This window comes from Misgurnus anguillicaudatus, chromosome 7 (genome assembly GCF_027580225.2).
Source record: "Misgurnus anguillicaudatus chromosome 7, ASM2758022v2, whole genome shotgun sequence".
NCBI lineage: Eukaryota > Metazoa > Chordata > Actinopteri > Cypriniformes > Cobitidae > Misgurnus > Misgurnus anguillicaudatus.
The window spans coordinates 29,123,718-29,148,244 of NC_073343.2; the positions used below are offsets into that span (position 1 = coordinate 29,123,718).

The 24,527-nt window shown below is 38.0% G+C and overlaps 1 protein-coding gene across 2 annotated transcripts in view; it reads right to left on the reverse strand.

Annotated features, from left to right (window-relative positions):
* The window catches only part of prkd1 (protein kinase D1), a 94,422-nt gene that overhangs the window by 44,684 nt on the left and 25,211 nt on the right, over window positions 1-24,527 (reverse strand). The window contains exon 1 of one of the 2 annotated variants that reach the window (XM_055171405.2): window positions 21,745-22,235. The exons of the other annotated variant lie outside the window; for it this stretch is intronic. Within the exon in view, the coding sequence (XP_055027380.1) occupies window positions 21,745-21,909 (165 nt within the window). The 5' untranslated portion in view covers window positions 21,910-22,235. Of the gene's footprint in view, window positions 1-21,744; window positions 22,236-24,527 lie in introns of those variants that run through there. 2 annotated transcript variants of the gene reach the window in all.

Genomic DNA, 24,527 nt, shown 5'->3' on the forward strand with positions numbered 1-24,527 from the left:
AAGTTTTGATTAAAATGTACTTAATTATTTTAGGACTATGTGCAGTGGCTATTAAACAGTTAAATAATACAAGAAAATATCTAATACGACTCACTAGTCCCACACAGTTCATTCTCTACATGAATTAATTGTGTATTTATCATCATTTTACTTAGGAAAATCTAGTTCTCAATAAATGTTAATATTATTATGTAGAAATAATGAGAGTTAATCTAATATCTATTACAACACCAAAAAGTTCATTTTTTCAGTGTACCTTTAAAAAAACCTGTTTCAAAAAAGACAAAAACAAAATGTCTCTAGTGGGCATTCATAGAAAGATGCAGTGATTTATGACCCTGGACCACAACGGGTCATAAATCGCACAGGTATATTTGTAGCAATTATCAACAATACACTTTAGGGTCACAATCATTGTTTTTTGTTTTATGCCAAAAATTATTCGGATATTAAGATCATGTTCCATGAAGATATTTTGTAAATTTCCTACTGTAAATATATAAAAACTTTATTTTTGTGATTGGATGCAGTTGCTAAGGACTTCATTTGGACAACTTTAAAAGCGGTTTTCTCAATATTTAGATTTTTGGCACCCTATTTTTTTTAAATAGTTGTATCTCGGACAAATATTGTCCTACCATACATTAATATAAAGACATTTAACATTTATCAGATTATGTATAAATCTCAATTTCAAAAAATGTACGCTTATGGTTTTGTGGTCCAGGGTCATACCTTGAGTGACGTATTTCAGGATATGCAAAAATGTAGGCAGAAAAAGCAACTGTTGGTATAAAAAAAACATCCATCCAAGATATCTGGATGCTAACAGACTGTGATAACATATGATGATTATCAGGCTACAGGTTAACAGACTGCTAATCATTTGCCTTGTTTCCAGCTTAATATCCATATCACATTTACAGTATAAACGAATCCAAGCTTCTCACTGTAAAACGTGCCATTTACAGTCTGAAGAGCATTTGATCATACGTAACGTTTTAAGCTCGTTTCTAACCAGAACAGTGGTTCGTTGAAAACAGAGACGAATCCATCATTGTTAGCAACCCGGCAGAGGAGCTCACCTCCGAACGCCCACAAGAGATGTGCACTGCACCAAAACGTGTTGTTAGCGTATCATTCAGTCACTGAGTAAAATTCACCAAGGTGACAGACTCGCATGTTAAAAGCATAGCGCTGCGAGCACAGATTCAACAGCTTTTTCAAAAGCATGAAAATTTTGATTCGTGCATCGAACGCAGATGTTCGTGATATTCACATGTTTGATATCCACGCAAATTGTGCAAGGCACAGTGTAAATGTTTTTGCTTTTCTTTTTTTTCCCCTTGTTTTGCTATTTAATTGTGCTCATTCGTTCCCTTCTTGTCTAGCTTTAATGAACGCTACACAATGAAGAAACACAGAAGCAAGTGTGCTTTTGAGGTCACCATGACAGCAGCCTCACTGTAACAGTGTGGGTTGTCATGGCAGCGGACACCCAAGGCTCTTTCCTGATTGAGTACCATTCGTTTGTTTGGCACAAATGGATGCACATATATCTGCTGCATGTCTGAACCATCAAAGCTGGAGACACACCGATCCTTGTCATTAACCCCTTGGGAGATGTCTGGCTCCGATCGGTGGAATCCACTGACAATAACTCTATGTTATTGCCTCTTAGAGGGCTGCCCAGACCTCCGTGCTTGATGGTCTTTCATGACTGTCATTTTCTGCCATCTCGCTGTATGTGTTTTACAGATGACAGGCTAGAGCGCCGAGAAGAACATCAATTTGGATGTTGTCTTCCCTTTAAAACCACTGGTTGCTGAAGCTGGTCGTCAGGGTGGAGCGAGCACTTGCGTGTGCGGAGAGAGGCAGGTATGTTGGGGAAAAACTGGACGGGCATAGAAAGAGAGCGAGCGAGCACTCAAAGCTTGTAAGAAGTGAATCATCTGTATTAACTGTCAGCCCCCACTCGCCCACGCCGTACCAGACTCAATGCCCTGCTTTTAACGCTAAGCCACAGTTCCTTCCTCCTAGCACCATTTTGACATCTTAATAAACCTAAGCCCTTTCATTACTTAAATTATATAAACGTGTCTTCATATTGTAATACATGCATTATATTACATATATTCATAATATATGTTCTATTGCAATTATAAGTGTTGCTTGTATTAAATAAATTTTTATATCAATGCACTGTGAAAAGTAAATATATGCTGTTCTTACCCACTATGTGAAAAGACTATTTTCACTTATTTAACCTGGAAATTGTTATTTGCAAGCATTGTATTCATGCAAATTAGGATTATGACATTCTGCAGTGTTATTTTAGTCTTAGGCTATTATTCACTCAGAACTGCGTGCATGAAGTTTGATGCTGTTCTGTGACGTCCAACATTGTGATCTGTTAAACGTGGCAGGAGCACAACAGACAATATCATTTCAATGTAAAATTAAGGGACTCTTTGGTATCACTTCACATTAGAAAACATAAAAAATTACTACATTAAAAATTACATTAAGAATTCAGCCAACTCACAGGACTTTGTACGTATTTTACGAGGTGGCTAATTTGAATAAATTCATATCAAATCTTCCAAAAACATATAAAACATTAGAAAAAATACAGTAATAAAACCCCATCTCAAAACCCCTTTCAGCCATCTCACAGGAATTTGTTTGTATTTTTCTAAGGTGGCTAATTCGTATAAATTTGTACGAAGTGAATCGTACAAAAACATACAATTATTAGAAAAAAATAATGCCATAAAACCCCATCTCGAATCCCCATTCAGCCATCTTACGGTAATCTGTGCGCATTTTTCAGAGGTGGCTAATTCGTATAAATTTGTACGAAGTGAATCGTACAAAAACATACAAATATTAGAAAAAATACAGTAATAAAACCCCATCTTGAAACCCCATTCAGCCATCTCACAGGAATTTGTTCATATTTTTCTAAGGTGGCTAATTCGTATAAATTTGTACGAAGTTAATCGTACAAAAACATACAATTATTAGAAAAAAATAATGCCATAAAACCCCATCTCGAATCCCCATTCAGCCATCTTACGGGAATCTGTGCGCATTTTTCAGAGGTGGCTAATTCGTATCAATTTGTACGAAGTGAATCGTACAAAAACATACAAATATTAGAAAAAAATACAGTAATAAAACCCCATCTCGAAACCCCATTCAGCCATCTCACAGGAATTTGTTCATATTTTTCAGAGGTGGCTAATTCGTATAAATTTGTACGAAGTGAATCGTACAAAAACATACAATTATTAGAAAAAAATAATGCCATAAAACCCCGTCTCGAATCCCCATTCAGACACCTTACAGGAATTTGTGCAAATTTTTCAGAGGTGGCTAATTTGTATAAATTTGTACGAAGTGAATTGTACAAAAACATACAAATATTAGAAAAAAATACAGTAATAAAACCCAACTCGAAACCCCATTCAGCCATCTTACGGGAATTTGTTTAGCATTTTTCAGAGGTGGCTAATTCGTTTAAATTTGTACAAAGTGAATCATACAAAAACCTAGAATTATTAGAAAAAATACAGTAATAAAACCCCATCTCGAATCCCCATTCAGACACCTTACAGAAATTTGTGCGCATTTTTCAGAGATGGCTAATTCGTTAAAATTTGTACAAAGTGAATCGTACAAAAACATAGAATTATTAGAAAAAATACAGTAATAAAACCCCATCTCGAACCCCCATTCAGCCCTCTTACAGGAATTTGTTCGCATTTTTCAGAGGTGGTGAATTCGTATAAATTTGTACAAAGTGAATCGTACAAAAACATACAAATATTAGAAAAAATACAGTAATAAAACCCCATCTCCAAACCCCGTTCAGCCATCTTACGGGAATTTGTTCGCATTTTTCAGAGGTGGCAAATTTTTATTAATTTGTATGAAGTGAATCGTATAAAACATACAATTACTAGATAAAATACAGTAATAAAACCCCATCTTGAAACCCCATTCAGCCATCTTACGGGAATTTGTTCCATTTTTCAGAGGTGGCTAAAGTCAGAGCAGGGTGGTTTGTATCCTCATGCAATATACTAAAAGCATTCAGTGCACAACGTGAGTCCAGTGTTGCATCTCATTAAAAAGAACTTAGCTTTCTTGAAACTGTTGTGTGTCATATTTGACATAACAGAGATTATTGGAAAGGATGTTGTTATGCTTTAATTTGGGGAAATACAGGACTTGCATCATTATGCTATAACAACAAATTTGATTCTTCGCATTATTTTCTGGCATCGAATGGATTTCCAGAGTTTTAAAAACTTGATTTCCCGGTAAATTCAGAGTGGTAAGATTAAATGTAATAAACTCAACACTGTGACTTGTAACTTTAGCATTGCAATTCGCTGTGTTTCTTTTAAATGTGAGAATTTGCAAGCAGGGTGTGGAATAATAATACTATGACTTTCCCAGTGATAGATGCTGTGGGCCTACTTAAAGTCCCAGCATGCACTGTGACATGAATGAATTATGCGGATTAGTGTTTGTTTTGCTGTTTTTGCTCCTTTTGCTTACGCTGTTGTTGTCGTGTTTGTTGTCACTTTCAGTTATTTCTCATGTGGTGAATATAAACTCATCTTTTTACTTGTCACCATTATTGTGGTAAGTGTGTTTTGTGCTAATGGTCATTTGTGTCTAGTTGATAATTTCAATTTATTGCTTACTTGGTCCTAATTTCAGTAGGATTTCAAGTTCCTTCTTTTCTACTATTTGAATCACCAGCATTGGAAATGTATAATATTACGTACCAATTGGCGCAGCACATACAGTATCGGTACATATAAGGCCGGTTGTTGCACATCTACCAGAACCCCAAGCACACCACAATCCAGAGAGAACCAGTCAATGCCCCTAAACAGCACGAACTGTAACCACCATCAGTCAATAGGTCTGCCCAAGCCATGTGTAGTCTGCAGGTTAGTAGCTGCTAGCTGTGCTGTAACAGCCACTGATCAATACTATTGGAGCATTTCTCCTCTATTTATACACTCCGTACACATACAGACACACGAGGAAACAAGCGTCTGCACGCTTTGCCAAAGATATGCCTCTTGTATCCGGATATTTTAGACAAAGTTCATGTTGTTTTTCTATTCACTCTTATAGGAAACATTTAGGGGAAAATGTTCAGAAATCAGGAACAACCGATTATGTTTACCTGGATACACATATTACTGAAATCTGTCAAGTGATGACATTACAAAAATTCCTACAAAGTTCTAATATATTTTTATTTCTGATATATCTGAAACACTTTACAGTAAGGTTGCGTTAGTTAACATTAGCAAATGGATTAATAGTTAGTGTAACATGAACTAACATCAAGACATATAGTTTTTCCATAGACTGTAAAAAAAGATGGACGTAGTGTCCGTGACGTCACTCATTGGTTTCTGAAGATCGTTTTTGAAGCTTAAAGTAGGCGTTGCCTGCCGTCGCCATCTTGGCCGCGCGTCATCGCGCATCACTCGCGAATATCCAAAAATGGGTAAAGAGGCGGGGCGTGGGTAAAGATGAGGTGTCTGGTTGCTGAAACCAAGTTGCAGAACTTTAAAGCTTAATATAATTTAAACCGAGGAGTTCATCAGAAGAGTGCGTGCGTACTGTATAGGCACCGTTGGGTTTTTTAAACCCTGCATACGTAGGTCGCGCATGTGAATGTAGTATGTATCCTTGGAAGTGCAATGCATTTTGGCGCAATGCATCAAATAAACTATACTTTGCAAGGCAGTGTGTTTGACAGTGCACGTACATTCGTGTAAACATAAAATACAGACTATACTCTGGACTTTATCTCGAAGTAAAGTCATTTTTTGCAAATTTTCCTCAGAAGAGTGCGCACATACTGCATTATGTGCACCGCCAAATTTTTTAAAGAGCACCAATTGTCCAATTCACGATTTAACATTTCCTTTGGTGTGTATTAGTACAAGTTAACGATTTGTAAAAGGTACAAACCCCAAAGTAAACGATGACGCAAGTTATCGTCTCCAACGTAAATCTCTTTTCTTGGACTACAACAAACACACGGATTGTAGGCAACCGTTTACTTCCTGGGATTTTTGATGTAGACAAGGCCGACATTATCATAATTCCTCCTGCTTCACACTCACAGCCTGTTAGTTAACTCCTGTTAGCATTGCATTGCGACCGAATCTTTCAAACATGGTAAGGAGTGTCACATTTCCGGCTGACATCAGATGTATTCAGGCCAATCACAACATACAGATTAGCTGGCCAATCAGGGACACAGAGCTTTTCAAATCCGTGTGTTTCAGGAAGAGAGTGAAATTTGGAGCTACAAAAATGTATGGTATGTGGAAAATGATGTGTTTTTAACCATAAACCACGCGAACACATTGTATTATACCAAATATACAAAATAACATTGTTTTTAGCAATGATTTAGGTGCTCTTTAAATCGCGCATACATTGTATGCGTAGGTCACACATGCACCTACAGTATGTAGCCCTGGAGATGCATTGCATTTTGGTGTAATGCGCATGCGTCGAATGTCTGTGTACATGTAACAGTCAAACTATACTTTACGTACACATAAAAAACAGACTATACTGCGGGCTTTACAGTACAAATAAGCCCCACTGTATAAAAACATATTTGTCATGTCCCCTAAAAATGCGCCTAAATTAACTTATATTAATTGCTTTTATACAGTTGACAAAATCAAACAGTCTACCTGAGTGATTTCTAAGGGTCATAAATCCACAACACACACTTTTGAAAGTATATACTATAAGATGTAAGAAGTCGACATTATGATTTCCTTCAAATACATTTGCATGTCCTATGAAGGCTCATCTGGCTGAGCAGCACTGTAAAGCGCTGCACACTGTATCTAATTACAGCTCACTTTTAGGACTGCTAAGATTCTCATTGTCACCTTAATAGCTGTATGTTCACACTTTATTAGTGAGTATTTTACAGCTCTCTTCCTCAATACCGCATGCCCACTAACTAACCCCTGGCAAAGTGCACTCGGCTGGAGACAGCGCAAGTTCTGTTGGGCTTTGAGGTGCTACAGCAGATCATTAAAATAACATGACAGGCTTAGCAGGTGGTACATCTCTAAATTGACTTTTTAATTTCGATATTTGGCCTATGATAAGGCGAACCAGACCCTCTTACACAGCATGCGGCGCAACATTCGTGAAACAACACGAAAGTTGAGCTTTTATGTGCTTTTGAATTTGCTGAACTAATTTCTGTTGTTTCATAGCAGATTAAAGGTCATTTAATGGTATTCATTATTTATTAGCCAAATAAATATTGAAGGTGGTGTTTGCTTTTTATACACATTTAAAAGACTTCTGTTAAAAAACACATATTTATATAAAAAAAATTGGGTTTTTTTCATTTTATATCAGTAAAACAAAAAACAGATGCTAATTGCTTTAGTAAATAAGAGTTATGAACCGTACGTACATCAATACTTGAATACCTTCTGTTTAAAAGAAATTCTTTATTGCTTGAAACACAAATGGAAACTTTTGCTCTTTGGAAACCTTGGTCAACAATCATTTTTATTGGTGCTATACAAAAAGTTGACAAACAATGAAAACGGATTTATAATTTCAAACTTTCATTCTGCTAAATATCCTCTTTCATTCGTGAAAGAAAGTCATGCATGATTGTAAGTATGATGCCACAAATGTCAGAATTGTTCATTTTTGAGTACACCTCCTGTTAAAGGGATAGTTGACCCAAAAAATGTAATTCTGTCATTATCTTTTTTGTACTAAAACAACGTCAAGGTTCTCGTCGGAAGTACCTGCGCATTGCTCTGCCTCACTCATTCTCTTTAGTTTCTGTTTCTTTCTGTCTAACTTCTCGGCGAAAGCATCCGCTGTACCAGTGAAGCGAGCACGAGCACATTTGGCTTGCGCAATAAAAATTAGGTGTCAAGACGTCATTGCGGCCACTGTGATTGCGTGTTGTCGAGAGAACTGACGAAACTGCGTCTTTCCTCCTTAAAAATATAATTACCTGAATCGTTGAAATGCTAAATTAAGATTGTTTGGGGGGGTCGAATTGAGATCACGATCTTTTAACGATTAATCGTGCAGCTCTAGGCGATCATTCTCTAATGAGGTCAGCTAGACGGCTTGGGCGGGAGCATCCGTTAACTCCGCCCCTCCTAGTGTCAGTCTGATGCCCGTTCCATTTCTAAATGAAATGCCTACTTTTCTATATCCAATCAAATCACAGTGAAAAACACAAGCCACGCCCCATGTTTTCCTTGTGTGATATTTCATTTCGCTCGGAATTACCTCACAAGAGTCAATCGCAACTTCCGGTTAACAGGGACTTAAAGTGTTCCAAACCTGTATACATTTACAAACAGTTTTGAAGCACCATTGACTTCTGTAGTATTTTTTACTAGTGATGTAGTACTCGAGACCAGTCTTGACTCCCAATCTAGAATTCCCAATCTAGTTAGTCTGTAGGCCTAACTGTTGATTATTAACTGGGGTGATATTAAATCATGAATATGAAAACTGACGTTTTAATGGTCTTGTCTCGACTCTGTCGCAGCTCCTTTCTCTGTCTTGACTCGGACTCAGGTGTAATTGAAAACCAAAGGACTTGGTCTTGACCCGTACTTGGCATATTTGGTCTCGTCCCTATCACTATTTTTTCCTACTATGAAAGACAATGGTGCCCCAAAACTGCTTGATTTTGAACAGAATTTTATACAGGTTTAGCAAAAACATGAGGGTGAATATATGATGAGATTATTTTTATATTTTGGGTGAACAATTTCTTAAAGATTGAACAAATGCATATTCCTGGTTGTTCTGCAGGTGCGTTAAACATATGTTTAGTTGTGCAAAGGCATTTATGGCTGTTTCTTGATAAGCTTTAAAAAGTGCTGTGTTGTTTTCAACCCATGGATGGGTCAAAAAGGGACAAACCCTACCTAGGTTTTCCAAATCTGACCCAACCATGGATAAAAACAACACAGCATTTTGTGCTAAACAACCCAGCATCCCTACTGAAGTGAAGTGAGGTGAGTATTTGCCAATGTATGGTAACCTCTGCATTTAACCCATCCAGTGAACAGTGAACACATGCACTGCAAGTCATGAACACACAAACACCCAGAGTAGTGGGCAGCTATCCCTGCAGTGCACGGGGAGCAATTAGGGTAAAGGTGCACCAAGGGCACCACAGTCGCAACTTGCCAGTCTAACCACTAGGCTACAACTGCCCCTGAAAAGTTGATTGTCTGGTTTTAGCTGGTGTAGTAGGCTGGTTTTAGAGGGGTTTGGGCCACTTTGTATAGCTGGTCTTAGCTGGTCAGGCTGCGAGACCACCTGACCCACCAGCTTGACCAGGCTGGAAGACCAGCTTAAACCAGCTACTTCCATCTTAAACCAGCTAAGACCAGCCAACCAGCTTAGCCAAGCTTCTAGCCTGGCCAAGCTGGTGGGTCAGCTGGTCAACTACAAAGTGGCCAAAACCCCTCTAAAACCAGCGTGCTACACGAGCCTGACCAGCTAAAACCAGACTGGAAGACCAGCTTAAACCAGGTAACCCAACAGTTGGATTTGTTACTACATATATAAATACAGTGACTCAATATAAAGATCACAAACACACGCTATAGGCTGCGTTTGTGCTCGGAGAGACCTTGGCACAGTTCTCCTGAGGAGATAATTATGTTTTCCAAACCGTCTCCGAACACCCATGAAAATGAGGTAACCTCTCAGTAAACTGACAAACGCTACATATTTTTAGTCGTTTCAATCATGACATCCATGTTTACTTCATTACTGGAAGCAATTAACAGGTTTCTTTGTTAAATCTTCTTTGTTTGCTCTATTTCCACTTTGGAGAGCGCGAGTCCGCGTCATCATAACGCTAAATCTCCACCTTACCCAAAAAATGCTTTCTGTCATTCCTTAGTCAACGCAACAGAATTAAACATGACAACAAAAATCCACACTTTCCACATTTAAGCACCTTGCAAGCTGATTGGCTGAAACACCAACGGGTGCTTTGCAGCACTGACACACATTGAAAAACTGAGATGAATGAGAAAGAAGACACACACACACAGAGAGAGAGAGAAAGAGACGTACACACGTGCACACCGTCATGTCTCTCATGGTAATGAAAGCAGCTCTTTGAATGCTCTCCAGAAACAGCTGCTCGACAATGGCTCTGTATGTGTAGCTCTCATGTGTGTGTTCGTCCCCGTGCATGTGTGTATCTGCAAGTGCATGACCCCATCACACATGGCTCTCGTCATCATAATAGCACTCAGATAAGTACTTCACAGGCAATCATAATCAGTTGCCAAGCAACAAGAAAGCCTCGCTCTGAACGACCAGTGCAGAGATGACCATATAAGCTAATATCAATAATTCACATGTAATATCAAAACCATTAAAATGCATAATTGCGTTAAAATCGACATCTTTTGGAGATCTGAAGCCTATTTTACCTTGACAACAAGAACAGCAAAACACGGCCGTCTCCATTATAACCAAGCTCCGCGTCCACAAAGCTCATTTCTTTACTTGTTGCATGCAGACCTGTGATGGATGCATTAAGCTGACGTGATATCTCTAGCTGTTCTATGCTCATCTGCCAGCCATCTCTATGCTATGGACTGAGCAATGGATCGCTTAGCGCTTAGCATGAAGAGTGCGGCAGCCCTGCTGATTAATAAGAACACTTTGAGCGAGCGGTAATGCAAAAAGGTGCAAACTTCAAACAAAGGCGCTATCACTTTAATTAAGCCTGATAATCCAGAGCACTAATGGATTCACAGTCTATTAGCCAGCCCCTTGATAGCACTAAGGACTTTTGTCAGTGTGAGAAAGAAAAGAAAGACGGTAAAGAGTTTCATTTCTTTTCACTGCCTAAGATCAGGTCATAAATTTGCCCTTTGTTGCTAGTTTTGTTTTTACAGTAAGAGTTCTGGAGTATTTTTTCTAAACATCTACACACTTGTTTTTATACATACTGTATAGTGTATTTTGCTAGAAATATGACGTATTTGCTTTTGAAATATTGCTTGCAGGGTCTGTCCGGGAAGACAACTCCTGTTCCAAGCTCATCTTAAATCCATGATGTTACGTATTTCAGAGCAAAACAGGAGAATAAAAAATGTTCAGTGTGACTTTACATTCACGCATTCTGCAGATTTATCCAAAGCGACTTACAGAGAATTACTAGGTATACAAATTTTATCAGCAGGGTTTCCGCAGCACTTTGCAGTTCGGGCGGCCCGCCTAAGCTGGGAAAACCTACCGCGTTAATTAGGTAGTCAAAAAATAAATAAAAAAATTTGCTGCACAAAAGGCTGTCAAGTGCATCTCGAAGAATAGCGCGGACGCACTTCACACCGCGAGCGACCACGCGTGCCACACGACCGAAATGAGAGTAGTCCGTCACTGTCCATGGAGGAAAGCCAGTTGATAAAACATCTCGGAGAATAGCACGGGCCCTTTGATTTCCACGCCCCCCGGCTCTAACCACCTTAACTAAAAAAATTTCAGCAGGAAACCCTGTATCAGTATGTGGGTGATTCTCACGAAACCATTGAAACACCACGGCACTAATGATTTTAGCTTTAAAATGTGTAATATAGTAACATTAAAAAGCATCAGAATTAACACAATACTGTGTTCTACCTCGCACAATGTGTGATTTCAACATAAGAATTTATAATTGGAAATTTTATCTCATTTTCTGCTGAAATTCTCATTACCGCAATGTGTCCGGCTGTGTTTGAGCATGCGTTATGTTGTAATTTAATCAAATTAAAACAAAAATATTAAGAAAAAAATAAATGGATGTTTAGATGACAGAAAAAATATTTACTGAATATTCATGTATAATAATAATGAAGAAAAATTAGGAAAATTATGTGTCCATGCCTGATGTTCTCATCCTCCGCAACACTTTTTGAGAACAGTTTAAGCACACATACAGAATTTTAATAAAGTTTGATTTTGAGTGACTAAGCACATGGACCAGTTACTTCAAGATGGCTACCAGGTAAGATCATTTTTTACAGTTATTTTGAAATATTGTCTTGTCAGAATGCTTACACGACATTTGGATTATCATTACCGCAACAGATGCTTATTAAATGTTAATTTAATTAATAGAAGCATAATACTTTGATTTTAAATGCATGTGCAGAATCTCCAAATTATGTTCTTTCAGGTTTGTCATGTCATTTTGAAAATATGTCAGTGTTGATGTTTTTTGACTGTTGCGGTAATGAGATTTTTTAGGACAAATTTTTTAAATTATGTTACAAAAAGTGTTAAATGATAAGTAAAAGTTTTTAAATGAATGTTCCCATTTACTCCAGACTTTGTTTTTCAATGTCTGGTGGGAAAAAAAGTAAATTTAAGCAATTTTTATATTTTCATGCTTGACATTTTTAAAACCAAGTTTTCGTGAGAATCACCCATGTGTGTTCAAACCCATGACCCTTTGCCGTGCTAACTGAGGTATACAGGACCATAGTGGATGCTGATCTGAGATGTCCGTCGCTGTACCAAAGTGAAACTAATGTTGACTTGTATGCGAATTTGCCAAAACAGTGCCTATACATAAACATTGTTTCAGACGATGATACTACAGTTACCCCAAATAAAAATTATAAAAGATTAAAGAAAAAAATATGTAACTTGCGCTGCGTCTCCCTTGCAATATTTCTGCGTCCCCTGTTTTTGCATATTTCAGCTAATAAGAGGTTTTTCAGGCTCGCTTTTTATACGTCCTGGCTTCCGCGTCACCCCGCCTGTGACGTTACGCCCCACCATGGTTTAATTTGATATACACATTTAGACACACTAAAGCCTCGGGGCGTTCCCATAGTGCCACTATGGCGACGCAGCGCGAGTTTCCTCAAAAGGGAACCAGACTAAAGCCAGCGTAGATTAAATTTACAATCTACAGGCTGGACTCTTTTTGAAAATAACAGCATTTTTAGAATGCATGCACCAATCTCACTGACTGTACAGAAATGTTTTTAAGAAAGTAATTAAAGGGTCAATTTTAATTTAATTACTGTACATTTCATAACTGAATAGTTTTTTTTTATTATTTAATCTGTTGGAAGAATGTCTACCCTTGCCATTTCTAAGTCAAAATGGTTCTGCCATTTGTTATTTTCTCACCAGTGCCCTCCACTAATATTGGCACACTTGGTAAATATGAGCACAGAAGGCTGTTAAAAAAAATCTTTATTGTTTAACCTTATGATCTTTTGCTAAAAAAATTAACAAAACAGAAAATGTCTGATTAAAAGAAACAATTACAAACACAACACAGTTTTATAAAAAATTAAAGCGTTGTTAAATGTATGTCAATACTTTGTGCTGCCTCACTTTGCCAAGATAACAGCTCTTGGCAGTCTTCTTCTCTAAAGGCTGATGAGGTTGGAGAATACATGGCAAGGGATCTGAGACCATTTATCCGTACAAAATCCCTCCAGATCTTTCAGAATTTGAGGTCCACAGTGATGGACTCTCAACTTCAGTTCACCCCAGAGGTTTTCTATGGGTTTCAAATCAGAACCCACAGTATCTATGAAATCGTCTTGGGTTATGTACTTTGGGGTATGTAACCCTTGTTTCCTGAGAAGGGAATGAGACTCTAGCCGTTTCTCAATATGCGTTCTTGTCTGTACTTGGGTTCTTGTGGACTTGTGAAACGTTATCAGTCGCGGCCCAAGTACTGTTCCAATTCAAAGTTCGCATCAAGCCCAAGTTCACATAAAATCCCCGGATGTGTTCTTGATCCGCCCATTTTATCAAGGATGCATCAGAGGAGACTTGTGTGGACTTATGACAGCGAAGTTTCCCAGAATGCATTTCGCGTCAGGAGTTCGTTCTTACGAGTCTGAACTTGCAAGTTCGAACTACGAAGGACACAAGTCCGAGTTTGGTGTACTTGGTATTGAGAAACGGCTTCTGTGTCTCCCTTGCCATACTTGCATCCTTGTTATGCCTTCTTCAGCATATTTTAGCTAGCGAGGGCATTTTACAGACACCTTTTAGACGTCACCCCGCTGGTGATGTTACGCCCCAACATTAGTTGAATTTGATATACGGCGACCCAGCACGAGTTCCCTCGAAAGGGAACCAGAATAAAGTCTCATAATTTAATTATTAGATTAGGGGCATCATAGTTATTGATTTCACCTTGCTTTCAGTCTTTGACATGATCTTACTCAGTCAATAATAAAGATATCAAGGTTATATTTTCACAGAATGTTGTTTACATTATGTAGGAGGATTTTATGTAGAAATCAGTAAATTACAAAAAAAAATGAGTTCAGCTGGATTTTCACAGGGTCACAAATAAATTCTCTCCGAATTTGATACAGACATGTCTTTATTTATTCTAATACTAATATCTGATAAGCATGACATTTTTGTGTCACTCCCTAAATCACTGTTCCCCTCAGTCTGACCCTTGTAATCTTTTTACAGTAGCTCTTACCATTTGTGGATTAGTTAGTCCTGCACTGTAGCAAACACCCTCATGGTCTGCCATAAATAAACTATATAAACACAAATCTTAGAACACTTTAGTATGACAAAAAAATCAAATATTGTCTTAATCGTAGTTTAATCGTCAGTGCTGCTCTACCTTTTAAGGCCTGTCTGAGATCTGAGTGGTTCTTGATCCTCCAATCTCAAGAGATTTGTGTCCTCTGCTTTACTTCAACCACTCACTGGCTGAGACCTCAAAGCAATAGTTTATCCAAATATTCTCTCACGCCATCCCAAATGTATATGAATTCCTTTCTTCAAGAAGTTTATATTACAATACCACCATGTTATGGTTTAATGTGGGGCACACAGTCAAGCTCGAAAACGCACATACATTCATCAGTAAAGTCTGTGTAAAGTCCAATATTAAATGAGTTTGTCAGTTTCTCACACCAAAGAAAAATGTTTCTTTCACCGAAAAAACATCAGGTAAAGGGATCGAGATGTACTCCCCCAACATAAATGACCTATTAAAATTAAGTACAATGTTGCTAAATATAAAGTTGTGATGGCTGAGTTAGCGTTATATGCTAATTATGCTATATGCTAGTGTTTAGGCTGAAGTAAACAATTGATTATTCCTCAAATTCTGTATCCCTGACCACTCGGTGAGTTTCATGTCTTTGTAAACGAAAGTTTAATGCATTTTAGGAAGGATTGTTCCAGTGCACCTATCAACCCATTGTAGAGGTGGGAGGTGAAACACAAACACTCGAAAATTCTCGGGGCAGCTGCATATGTCAAAATTTCAGTGAAAACCGTTCTATTTCACCATAAACAATCTGAAAACAGGGCTTTACGTTTAAAATACCGAACTTGTCCTTTAATGATGGATGTATGTGCTTTTAAAGCTTTACTATCTTGAGCCATATAACAATTGTGGCATTGTAATATGAAATTATTCATTTATGATCATCTTATGAAATGAAGTCATATACATGGCATGAGTGTGTGTAAGATTGTGAATCAATTTTTTGTATTTGGGCAAACTATTGCTTTAAAGCTAAGTCATTTTCTCAACCTCATGATGTCTGAATTTTTCCTTTTAACTGATACAACGTGGTGTTAGTAATGCCAAGGTCATGAGCTCAATTACCTGAAAATGCATTTAAAGATAAAATGTAATGCTTTAGGGGTGTAACGGTACGTGTATTCGAACCGGACCGTTTCGGTTCAGGGCTTTCGGCACGGTGCACACGTGCACCGAAAGGCCGAATGCATTTTGTGTGCGCCTGTGCGGAACATAATACGTGTGTTTCCGCACGAACATATTAAGTGGCGGAAGTCTCCTCGTTCAGCGCAAGTCTTCTGTCAAACATATAACATAATTCGGCCCGCAGAAAGATTTTTATTTACTTAGTTGTATATCCGTTTGATTATTGATGTAAACGTTTACGTGTCGTATCTAAAAGCGCATGTTAAACGCGTGTCAACGCGCTGCTTTGTTCTTTCAAAAGTGCGTGAGAGGTTGCGCGTCTTTTGTTGCTACGCATTCATGAGACGCGCTTTCTGTGACAGCGAGAATAAGGAATGCGTGATCAGATTTTTCATCTGCATATTACGTCAATCATATCATTGTCACAATGCGATCAGCTAGTCGGGACACGGAAGAGCTGTAACCGGGGCTTACTCAGCTGTTACTCAGCTGCGGAGGGGTTCGTTAGTAAAATCACAGGCAGCTTACATTGACAACACAAGCAAATAATAGGAGAAACGTGCAAAAGATCAAAGATGGCTATGTATGCAACTCACTAATCTCAAAATGAGTGTATAATAAGTATATCATCATGTTGCTTGCTATGCAGTTACACATAGAGCAGTAATATTATTTTTATACAGAGATGGTACATAGCCAATTCAATACTGTGAGGTAAACAATCCAAAATAAATCAAAACAGAACATTTTTGGTGGCAAAAATGTAGGCTAATTGTTTATAAATGTATTCAGGAATTGAATTTGTTAGTTCAAGGTTTTAGTAGAAAAAGTTTAAGAGAAGGTTAAGAAAAGAGTTACCTTCTGTTATAAAATAATGTAAAAAAGAACTTTGCAGTAGTATTTTATTTATTATTTTTTCATTTTATATATATTTTATATGTTATATTTTAATAAAAAGTGTTTAAAAAAGTGTAAACAAATTGTAAAAAAAAGTTTATAGTAATAAACAACATGCAGTTTAATGTTTGCATTTTCCCCTTACTGTACCGAAAATGAACCGAACCGTGGCTTCAAAACCGGGGTTCGCACCGAACCGTGATTTTTGTGAACCGTTACACCCCTATAATGGTTAGATGCACTGAAAATGGTTTTGGATAAAATCCCCACTAACCCAACATACAATAAGCACAGTTAGTTTGAGACTGCATAGCTAATGTCAGCCATACCTCATACACATTCGACATCTCACATCGGACTATTGGTGTTAATGCTCAAATGTGCATCTGAGAACATGTATACAACGCGTTGAAGGAGTCCAGGTTAGATCTGTTCTCATACTAGTTTTTCCTTTGAAGTAAACTTAAACCCATACTTTTATTTTTCAAAACACATACTGACAACCTCAAGTCAAATAAAGGTGTTTCTTGTTTAGTGTCACATGGCACTTGTTGTTATTATGCTTATTAAAATACTGCTCTCTATTTTAACACCTGTATCTGTTTAAACACAAAAAACTGCAACCTCTGCATGTTATGTCACAAAATAAACCCGAAAGTCACAGAGGGAGTGAAAAAAACATTTGATAATGGTGGCACATTGCGTTGTTGTCAACGCCTCGCGTCTCGTCGCAAACTTTGCAAGATGCGTACAATGAGTAATATTTATGGAAAAGAACGAGTATCGTTCTAGTGATGTGTCACAGCACAGGTGCTTACAAAACAGAAAGTGCATTTTTGTCAAAAGATATTTATAACTGTATGGAGATCTTTGGTGCATTTCAAGGGGTGGTGACAATCTGTCTGTTGTGTTATTATAGTGTTATGCTGTTTATAAAACACTGAAGACTTTAAGGAACTTTATGAAATACTTGTGGGTTCATGTGCTGCTTATTGCATTAATGTATACGAGAAGGTGAATGCGCAATAATGTAATGAAAATATATAAAAACAAAAAACATTGGCAAGTACATCAGCAGGTGACGTCAGCAGCATGCGCCATAGTCTGCTCATGAACTCCCAATGAGGAGAACAAATTGTTGAATAAATCGTTTGTTTGGTTTTCTTTGCGCACAATAGGGCTGGGTATTGTTAGGAATTTCACAATTCGATTCGATTCCAATTCTTGAGGCTTCGATTCAATTCGATTCGATTCAATTCGATATTGATTTGTTTGCTTCAATATCGATTCAATAATAAGTAGATACACAAGTAATTATGTACCTGAGTAGCCAATATTTTAATTTTAGCTTTTGCAGCTGCTGTTTGCCATCTTGCTGTTTTGGTAAAGCGTGTCTTGTACAACGCTGAACGCTCTCACTAGAGCAGGGCTATTCAGTTAGTTTGTCATGGGGGCCAGTTCATGAAAAGCATCTCAAATAAGGGTCCGAAGATATATCAGTGATTATGACTACATTTTCCTATATTTAAACTGCATAACAACAAAATCAGTGCATTGTATAATAGGCTTTTTCTACAAACATGTATTTTCAAACTGCATAAAACAAAATTAGTGCATTGGAAGATGTCCAAGTAGGCTTTTTCTACATCCAGACATGTTCATATGTTGTATTTTAAAACTGCATAACAACATAAGTGCATTGTAAGATGCTTTCATTTACATATAAAGGGGTAAATAAGAGCCATATCACACTCATTGAGAATTTAACTTACTCACTTTAGTACACATATCAAAAAAGTTTACAATATGTAACATAACATTGTTTTATGCTGTTTTTGTCAAAGCTAATTATTTCACTACCCCTATTTGAACTGCAACAGCCATTAATAACTGGCAAACATTAGTCTAGCTTCTGATAAGGGAAATTATACTTTTAGATTTCGCTAGAGCAGTAAAATCAGGTGTATGTTTGTCAGTAGATACGCGTTCAGTAGTGCAGGTTTTGGGCGCGATAGGTGATTAACTGTTACTAATCGTTTCAATGCGTTTCCTTCATTAAGACATCTAATGTCATTGTGGATAAGCAAGTCATCATTGAGCCGACATATCAAACAACAACTGTTAGGAAAGGCGGTTTTGTAAGATGGGAATACAAGTTAAAACAGCCATAGAGTCTGTGGTCTCACCACTGTCAGTCATCGCGTCTTGATATGCGAGCGGCTCGCGTTGGACCAAAGCACGAATATAAACACGTGACACAGCTACTCGCGCCAGTCACGTGACTCGCGCTCTGCATCTCATGTACAGCAAATGCACGCTCATCAACTCGTAACTGTAGGGCCCGTTGTCCAACTACATTTATTTTAATTCTACATTTATTTATTCTAGAGATGTCTTTTTCACAGACTACATAAAGGGCCGGATCAAATTACCTCGGGGAGCGGGCGCTACAGTGTTGCCCACCCACAGCGCCGCAACTGGCCGGTAGGCTGAATCGATTCATAGGATTTGATGAATCGATATTGAATTGAGGAACAAATAATTGCAATGCATTGATGAATCGATATTTTTACCCAGCCCTAGCGCACAAAGGTGCTGGTCGCTTCATAATATTATTATTGAACGACTGATGGAACATGGACCTTTTTGGTGATGTCTTTCATTCTTTTCTGGGGAAAAGAATTGTTAGACAAACTGTAGTCATGGGATAGACAGAACCCCCCTGGTTTTCATCAGAAATATCTAAAAATGTATTCTGAAGACAATCGGAGCATTTGGTGGTCTAAAACGACACAGGGGTAAGTGATTTATGATACAATTATCATTTTGGGGTGAACTATCCCTTTAAGCCTTGTCTGTGAAACCGGGGGACAGTGTTGTTGTCACTACTTATAGTATTCTGACATATTATATCCCTGGTTTCACAGATAAGGCTTTAAGCTAGTCCTAGACTAAGACATTTTTACACACGAGTAAAGTCTTTTTCTAAGGTATGTTTATTAAAGATGCGTAAACTAAGGCCTAGTCCTGGCAGCTAAGCCTTGTCTGTGAAACCAGGCCATATTGTTTATTTGCCCACGGAAGTCCTACTGTATATTATTTACAGTACTTAGATTGTTCTTGGATGTCAATAAAAAAGGGTTTAGTTTTAAGTTTAAAGTAACACTCCACTTTTTTTAAAAATAGGCTCATTTTTCAGCTCCCCTAGAGTTTAACTTCTGAGTTTTACCGTTTTGGAATCCATTCAGGCGATCTCCGGGTCTGGCGCTACCACTTTTAGCATAGCTTAGCATAATTCATTGAATCTGATTAGACTGTTAGCATCGCGCTAACACATTGAAAGTTACCTAGCTGGGGACTATTTTCGAGCGCTGCGTAATATCATTGCGCCTGCTGCAACCCGTGGTACGGCAGCAAAGTTCCTTGCTTATTACACCGAAATGAGAGTATAGTTCCTAGTAGGGGCTGGTTACCGGTTTCAGGGTATACCGAGGTTTTAAACAGTCAAGGTTTCAAAACCACTAAAATGTTCTGTGATACCATCTCCAAGGAATGAGCTGTGTTTAATACAAAATTCATTAATCATTAAGTCATGTGATTGATTTGATGTTTACATTTAAAGGGACACTTCACCTATTTGCATTAAGCTTTGTATAGTTAAAAACCCAGTCATGTTTTTGAATGGTCATGCATCATTCCCTCTGTTTCCCCTGAGACAGGAGAAATATGGATTTCAGTGTTGCACCTTCTTCTTTCAATGATGTAAAAATCATCATTTTGCATCATTGAAAGAAGGAAGTCCAATATCTTTGTAGAGGGGGTAAGACTACAAACACTCCTTTTCTCGGTCAAATAGGCACCAAATTCAAAATGTATGTTACATTTCGACTACAAATATGATCCACTTTTAATAAAGATTAATTTGTCCAGGGGTGAAATGCTCCTTTAATATACATTTCAAAAATATTATATATTTTATGAAAGCATATTATAATTTAAAGGCTTTATTTTTACCTGGCATTTGAAAATACATTTTATTGCTGCAATACCGCAACACCGTGAAACCGTGGTATTTTTGCTAAAGGTTATCATACCGCCAGAATCTTATACCGGCCCATGCCTAGTTCCTAGCGATATCGGCATAGAAAATCGCAACTTTAAATTTTTCGTCGGTCTTAGTACACGATGTAACTACAGAAGAGTCAAGTTTTAAATAGGAAAAATATTAAAACTCTTTGGTTATTTTTCAACGCGATGCTAATGGTCTTATCAGATTCAATGAATTATTCTAAGCTATGCTAAAAGTGGTACCGCCAGACCCAGAGATCGTCTGAATAGATTTCAAAACAGTAAAACTCAGATGTTTAACTTTTTCTTTAAAAAAGTGGAGTGTTCCTTTAAAGCTACACCATCACTTTTTGAGTCAAACTAGTTCCTTACTTTTACAAGGATATGATATGAACTGCAAAACAGTGTAGCACATGCTAATACTTTATAAATAATGAAATACTGCACGTGAGACAGGCTTGCAGTAAAATGGGATGTGACTCTGATGTGTGCTGGTCCAACCCTTTCACTAGTTCAATAAGTACCCGGCCGGCGTCATCGTGTGACGTCACGGCTGTCAATGGAAAATACAATGCAGAACCCATATTGAAGTCACAAATCCAGTGTTTCTGCTGCTTGTGGTTTTGGAGTAGTCTCGGTTAGTTTTAACTCACTCGTGTAAAACATCTCATTGAATTCTCCTTTTAAACTATTTATAAGCCTGTGTGTCTCAATACATACAGCCTTAATATGACTTAAAACGCTGGATTTATCAATACTAAAAGCATAAAAACATAAGGGTAGGCAATTATTTAGGGTCGTTTCGTTTTATATATTATAAGCCATGTTGTCTATTAGCCTACGACAAAAATGCCAATATTTACATTCAAGTTCAAGTTCCAAAACCCACCACTGACAGATGAGTAACAAGTAAAAGTTATTTCCAAACTTCGGTCCTTATAACTACTTATATTATGTACGATACGGCATTAATAAACATCGAATGGCAATGAATGAAACATGAGGAATATGGAAACAGTTACCTTCTGGTCCACGATGGAGCATGCCATCTCTCGGACCTGCGCCAGGCTGAACTCCCCGGAGTCCAGCAGGACGGGTTCCCGGCTCAACCCGATTTGGATCTGGAAAGAAATGCCTTGCGACCCCGGGAGGGGGCTCGGCGGTCGGATTACCGGAGGCACGCTCATATGAAATCCCCTGGTGTCAAAACAATCACGTTTGGACGGCGATCGGATCGGGCTGGCTGTTTCGGTCAGCGCGCCGCGACGAGTTCACACACCGGTTGCGCAAACTGAGCCAAACTTCAGATCCCTGAAGACAAAGGTAAACAGACAAACAACGCGAATTTGACGGAAAATTATAGCATGAAGAGGAACGGAAATGCAAAGAGTTATTCGGACATTGAGAGTCGATGATGATGATGGAGATATAGACGTCAGATATGTTTAATGTTGGGCTCTGATAAGACACCGCCTCCTGGCTGTTTCCTTCATCACGGAGGATCAGACGATGCTGCAATGGCGAACAGTCATATAAATGTGAAAGTTTCAATGCTAAAGATTAATAATCATTCACTAATACATTCATTTTGGGAGTTCAACAGTGCAAAAAGTATACACTCTATAAATAAAACAAATAAATGATAAAATAGGTTATAAATAAAGGTTTCTATCGTATATAAGGCAGCGGTTCTCAAACTGGGGGCCCTGAAATAGTGCCGGGGGGGCCCCGTTTAATGTCATTTTATAAAATACATTAATTTTTTATAAATTCTGTGTATTTAAGCCTCAGATAAGGCTATTAACCAACAGCACTACATTGTATAATTTAATAGTAAACATTTGTAATGTTTTATGTCATAAATTTTCTTTGGGGGGCCACGAAAGGATGCACCGTACACAAGGGGGGCGCACGCCGAAAAAGTTTGAGAACCACAATACCTTCCACAAAGCATTTTTTGTAGTGAAAAAGTTCTTCAAATTGTTAAAATGTAAAAAACAAATGCTTTTCTTATTAAAACCTTTGACTAAAAGGCTCTCAGAGGAACCAAAAAATGCTTCTTTTATGGCATCCCTGCGACGAACCCTTTATTTTTAGGAGTTTAGTTAGCCTAGATTATAGAAACAACTAGACTGTCACCTGTAGTTAATAAACTGTGGGTAGTGTTTGCGCATACAAACTCTCTATGACAATACTATTGTGGGTCCACTATAAAAAATTGTGCCAAAATTGGGTAAAAATGTGACAGGCTCAACCGTTGGGTTAAATTAACCCAAAAAATTATTAATTTGACCCAACAATGGGTTGAAACAACCCAACATATAGGTTTAATTACAACCCAATGGCCTGGGCTCGTTCCTTTTGAACCCAACGCTGGGTTGAAAATAACCCAGCATTTTTTAGACTGTGTTCCTAAGTATTTAAGAAAATATAATGGTCTTGAGATATGACCCCGGTCCCTATACAACAGTGGCGGCCGGTGACTTCTTTTTTCGAGGGCGCATTATGTGATATTCGTCACAACATGAATGTAACCCGTCATGTGTGTGGTTCGTAATTTCAAAGTATGTGTTCGGCGCGTTCAGTCAACCTAAGTGCATCACATGTCTTGTCAAAATAAGTGCATGCTGCAGACGCATCTAAAGGGTTTATGATAAAGGGACGCTCGCGTTTGCCAAATACTCGCATAATCTCATGCGTAATCAGAGTTTACTGTTAAGGGAGTGTCTTGCGTGTATTTTGTGAACGTGAGCGTCTCTTTCATCATAAAAGTTCCTCTTCATGCTATCGACACATGGTTCACATGACGCAACAAACACATATTTTGAAAACACGAGCAACACACAACACTCTGAACACATATTTTGAATTTGCGCCCCTCGGATGAGCAGTCAAGAGCAGCCACTGCTACCTTAGTATGCACCATTAACAAGTGTAAAAAGCATAGTATTTTGGAGGAAACTGTGTTTACTATGGTACATATCTTTGTTGGCTATGGCTAATGACTATGCATGCAATCTAAAAATCGCTGGGTTATTTGGGTAAATATTGGACAGAACACACGGCTGGGTTAAAATTGACCCAATGCTGGGTAGTTTTGACCAAACTGCTGGGTTATTATAACCCGATGGTTGCAAAACAACAACCCAACATTGGGTAATTTTTAACCCAGCATGTGTTCTGTCCAATATTTACCCATTATGGGTCAAAAATAACCCAGCCTACTCTTTAAAACTGTTGCTACAGAGGGTTCTTCACAGAGATGCCAGAAGAACCAATTTGGTTCCTCAAAAAAAACTTTCAGTCAAAACCCATTATGCTAAAGTATGTACCTTACAGTATGCACTTATGCTTTACAGTACTTAGCCATCTAATGTATACATTTTAGAAGGCAAGACATCACAAATGAAACATTTCACAGGAGTTTACATGAAGGCATTTACTGTTTTCTTGAATTGGAGACATGACGATTTAATTGCACGCATTGTGTTGCTGTTAGCTTTAACACAGTTTGTCCCGCCCCATCTGCTACAGTATATAGGGAGGAAAAGTGTCCAACATTTCTCACTAACACTCACACTATTTATACAACAAAATGGGTGTAAAATAGTGCAAATTAGGATGCACACAAAACCTTCGCCCAGACAAAGTCGAGTGGCTTGTTAAATTTCCTTTTATTTTGATAGAAACTCACGCATGAGGATGAAAATATCTGACCAGGTTTGATGTACTGTACCTCGGTGTGTGCCGGCATTTTGTAAACAGAAGGGCTCAAGGACTTGTAGTTGCTAGGAGAGAGGCCAGC